At 30.3% G+C, this 5000-nt stretch overlaps 2 protein-coding genes across 4 annotated transcripts in view; one reads left to right on the top strand and one right to left on the bottom strand.

Moving 5' to 3' along the window:
• The window catches only part of LOC113820539 (mitochondrial glycine transporter B), a gene marked incomplete at its 5' end in the record, with an annotated part of 6355 nt that extends 3551 nt beyond the window's left edge, over positions 1 to 2804 (top strand). The window contains 1 exon segment of the mRNA XM_070142583.1: positions 23 to 2804. Within this exon segment, the coding sequence (XP_069998684.1) occupies positions 23 to 49 (27 nt within the window).
• The window catches only part of LOC113820552 (ADP-sugar pyrophosphatase), a 5065-nt gene continuing 2130 nt past the window's right edge, over positions 2066 to 5000 (bottom strand). For all 3 annotated transcript variants that reach the window (XM_027372904.2, XM_027372908.2, XM_027372905.2), the window contains exons 6-7: positions 2858 to 2969; positions 2066 to 2533 (exon numbers count right to left, since the gene is read on the bottom strand). In XM_027372904.2, the coding sequence (XP_027228705.2) occupies positions 2448 to 2533; positions 2858 to 2969 (198 nt within the window). In that variant the 3' untranslated portion in view covers positions 2066 to 2447. The remainder of the gene's footprint in view (positions 2534 to 2857; positions 2970 to 5000) is intronic.

The raw sequence follows: 5000 nt of genomic DNA, 5'->3' as shown, positions 1-5000 counted from the left end.
TCCTACTTTTCTTTCTTTTCAGATTACAAAAAGCTTTGGTTTAAAGTAGAGGGCCATATTTCAAGGCTTTTTCTATGAAGGAAGTAACAATCTGAAGATAATTCGTTTCACATCCACTGCTGAATTATGCCGTTGCTTGCTTGAGAGACAGCGCATAGAAAATCTTGTTGGGATGCAGTCAAGCAGTTTAATTTTGAAATCTGTCATGTCAAGGATGGTGTTAACATGCTGATTTTCATATGTTAAAATTAACTTTTCAAATTGTGGTATAGATTTGAAGTTAGGCTCAAGTCTTCTTTTCTGCTGGTGTGCTAATTGTGGATGGTTTTTGTTTTTCTTATTTTCATTTAAGAAGCTATAGTACAATCAGCACTGCAGTTTTATGAGATTCATATAAAATGAATCAACATCCTGTTGCTAAAACAACATTGTCTGTAAATGGCAGTCAATAGGGTCCTACTTTCCATACTTTTGTAATTTATTTTTTGGTTATGTGAAAGATGATACAAATTTACACTTAATGTTGCATCTCCTTTATTTAATATCAGATCTCAAAATGTTTTTTTGTCTGTTATATACAAAATCTAAAAATTCTTTGTAGTTGATCTCTTCTGGTAATCAAGCATACATGTCATTCCTACATGAAATGAAACTTAATTTTTTTTTCACTTTTCCCATGATTTCTTCTTTTCTGTCTGGTCAAACTTTTCCTTTACCCTATTATGCACTGCAGAGTTATATATACTGTATATGTGGAGTTTATTAATATGCATCTCAACATGGTGTACCATTTCTCATGCCATAGCCAGCCTATTCTGGAGGCCTGTGATGTGGATCTTTTAAGAAGCATGAAAATGGTGCACCATCTTCTTGACTAACTAGAATGTACCAATTGTAAACATGATATATGATGTTATATTGTGTATTCTTTTTGCCTCATTTTCGAGGTAGCATCTTTTTACAATAAATATTATTTGTATACCATGCTAATACAGTAAAAATAGTATTTTGACTGAATAGCATTTGCCTACCTAGAACTGTTCTCAGACTATATTTTGGAATACTTTTACTACACACTAAACTTACCCAAAGTAATTATTTTGCTCTTTGCCACTAAAAGGTTCTTAACTATACAAAGGGTAAAAAAGAAAAAAAATGTGTAAATCTTGGAAACAGCAATTGCTCTAGGAAGTAAATGTTCGTCAGTGTCCCCAATATCATACTGATTACATTAGATGTACAGGATTGGAACACTTTAAATTTTTTTTATTTATTTATTTTTTTTTCATATTCTTTATTTCATACATCTTTTAAGTTGTAAAATTTACAGAAAAGCAAGCAGTAAAATCTTTTGAGAAAATATATAATTAAGGTTAACAATTATTCTCTAGTTCAGTAACATTAACTTATATTGTTTTATCAGTTCATTATAGGCCACAATTTAGGGACAATCCTTTATCATTAAACAAAAAAAGCTATCAAAAAAAGTAACTGAATAATGAATTGTTAGTGGGAGAATAAAAGTTATTTGGAATTGTACTGGACACTAAAAAAATTGTGCACTTCATATGTAATCATAATTTTGCGGAAACTCTTTATATTACTCAAATATAAATGAATGCGTCCCTATGAAAATATCCATCTACATATATACAGAGCGGACACACCCAAACAATTTACTAAGCACACAAATGCACAGACTTACAGACAGACAGAAAGACAAAGACAAAGACAAACTCACACTTACACACACTCACTCACGAGACAAATGCCCATGTATAGTACATTCAACAGGGTACAGTCCTTAAAAAAAAAAGTTAGTGATCAACTAGAGAAAGGAATAAACAAAGTAAAATTAATATAAAATTAATTTCCCAGCACTTTCATTTTTTTTTTTCCAGTAAACAATAATGCTACAGCTGTATTAGACTATCATGCATAATTTCTTTCTAAAAATCTATTTATGCTGTTGTTTAAAAATGAGTAAAATCCAAAGTAACTAACAAAAAATAGTTCATATTAGAGGTTATTAATTATTGTTTATATTCTACTTGTTTTTAAAAAAAATAACAAAATGAAGCTCATCAGAACAGTGAAGAGAGAACAAAGAATTTCACATACTGTACTATGAACTGTTATTTTCATTTTTTCACATCTACAGTATGTTTTTACTTGGATTTTAATGATCCACTGATCTACTTTAGATAAGGGAGATGGTCTAACTTAATTACTTAATTACAGGGGAGATTAATAATAGTTACACTTGCGCATAGAAGTGCTGTGGTAGTAGCAAAGCAATAACTTTCCTTAGTTTCCGTTGTATCACTAAAACGTAGAACTAATGATAGCTGTGAGAAAGAAATGGCAATACAATTAAATTGTATATTTATTCTTCACATTTTTCTCACCAACTTTACTACAAATACAAGTACAATATCAATTATATGTTAAATAATTTTCTCTGAGGTCAGTGCAAAACCAAGAGCAAAAGCCTCTACTCTTGAATCAATTATTAGCCCATCTGCTGCAAAGTCTGAAAAAAAAAAAATAATAAATAAAAAAGTGTATGGAAACTTGAGTGCTCTCTTGACAAAAAGTAAGAATTTTACATTGCATGCAGTCATAATGGATTATGCCTCTATTTATCATAGAAAATATAGCATTTTCTTCAGATGAAAAGATAAATTACATGATCTGTAACCATTTCTAATTTCATGACTATACATCTGTTTTTTGCATTTATGCAGCAAGAAATGTGAATGTATGAATTTGTTATGTATTCTATAATTATAAAACTTGCCTCACTTAATTATGATGTTTTACTGAATCACATAACCTAATGATTATAATACATTACCCATCAAACACTTCTGGATAGAGTTCAGCGGCACAAGAATTACTTCTATGTGTTCTCCTTGGACACCACACACTCTGGAAACATCCTTGTTCACAGCATCATCACCATTAACCTAAAAGAAGTGACCTGTTATTTTTCCTTTTGTTATATATGCACACACACTAATCTGTTTATCACTGTACCATATTAATGTATAAAATGGAGTCCCTACCTTCACAAAATTATACTTTGCTAGATCTTACACATTCCTTAGAGAGAGAAAAAAAATTCACGAATAGATAGACAAAAAGGAAAAATCTAAATTGCTCTTGCTTTTTCTAAAAACTTCATATACTAAAAAGTGTCGTAGGCACTAAAAACGAACATTTGATAGTCCCATTTAACAAACAAATACTATAGGTAGTCCATTATACCATAAATGTCACATATATGTTAGCAAGGATTTATGTTATTCCTTTTATAATTTGAAGATATATATTCATATATTATGCATTGTTTATATATAGATTTTATTATTACTAATCCTCAAGCATATATAAATATCATTGTAGAAAGGCATGGTCAAGTATGAATTAAAGGAACTACCCTATTCAGCATAAAACTCATAAATAGGCAGGGAATAGGTCATTCTTGCTCGCTTTGTAATAGGCTCATGGATCTATGTCAGGATATATCTTGAGTCAACACATTATCATTTTATTAAAATAGTGAAATATATGCATTTTGTTACCTCCTCAACTTTTTCTTACAAGTGACATTAATATATTCTTGGAAACAAAGTACAAGGAATAAATAGTGAGAGATCATCACAAGACTGATGGGATAAAAGTACTATAACTTGAATAAGTAACTGTTCCATATTTGATCAAGTAACTCTATGGCCATTATGATCATTATAAGAAAGTAAAGGAGCTATTACAAAAGGTTTCCAATAGGACAGGTTGTTTACTTGCAGTGAACTAAGAAATATCCTATTTCTGAAGTAGCCTAGCATGGTTGCATAGGTTTTATCAAAATTCCTCAAGCCAAAAGATTAGTAAACTAAGATGCCCTGTACAATATTATTAAATCATCATTAAAAAATTACCTATTGGTACCAGCAATACCAGAAGTTTTGAAAAATGAGAAAAAAATAATAAACTATGATATGGCCAATTACATAAATCATATGGTATCATATAATCCATGATGTACAGTGAAAAACAATTATAATAAATGAGTATTATTACTCTTACCAAGCCAGGAAAAATATGGAGAAAAATATATTCTATGAAACCCAGATTTATGCTGCCAGGAATTCCTTCACAACCAGTTATTATCTACATTAAGAATGAATAACTTGAAGATGAACAAAACAAAAAAATGCAGTACCCCTAATCCAGGAAGTAATAGGGTTAATAGAAATACACTTACAATTTCCTGAGCCGAATGTAAAAGAGGCTGTTATTCTATAAACTAAATGTTATTTGTAATTTGTAACTGATAAAAAAGTTTCCATTAATATGCACTCGTCAGTCTTCTATAAAAAGACTGTTGCTCTTGGTATCCTTTTACATAATAAAGAACATTTGGAGGTACATTAGTGAGCAGCCTGTCTCGTTTTTATTATCAAGACAAATATCATCATGACAGTATCACTTCTTTCTACTTCAAAATAGTGTTGGATACTGTATACTTTAGAATTACATTGCTACATCTGAAATACACAATCCTAAAAATAGGACACATACATAAATGCACATTATAGTGCTAATATCCTAGGTTTAGAGTTTCTTTACTTACTTGACTGCTTTTCCTCACAATAAAAAACATATTCTCTCTAAAAATAATACACCACATAATGATGATGACAAACCTAGGATGACCTACAATATATGCTTGTCTAACAGAAGTACACTGCATAAGAGACAGAATTTACACAACAGTAGCCATAAGAGCCAACTTTAGAACTAAAGGACCCTAAAACTTAACATTGTACAGTATCATAAAATTCACTATGGATTGATTATATATTCTGCCAAAGAACACAAGAGTAGAATCAAAATAATGTATTAGTCCATTCTTCGTCATGCTTCTCTAGATGATAATTGTCTGTGAAAATCAAGACGTAAAATTCTGGCCTGTATAGAATCCATGATATCCA

Source organism: Penaeus vannamei, chromosome 29, assembly GCF_042767895.1.
Source record: "Penaeus vannamei isolate JL-2024 chromosome 29, ASM4276789v1, whole genome shotgun sequence".
Classification (NCBI taxonomy): Eukaryota; Metazoa; Arthropoda; class Malacostraca; order Decapoda; family Penaeidae; genus Penaeus; species Penaeus vannamei.
The sequence above is the reverse complement of the archived record's forward strand: the minus strand, read 5'-3'. Positions and strand labels throughout refer to the sequence as shown.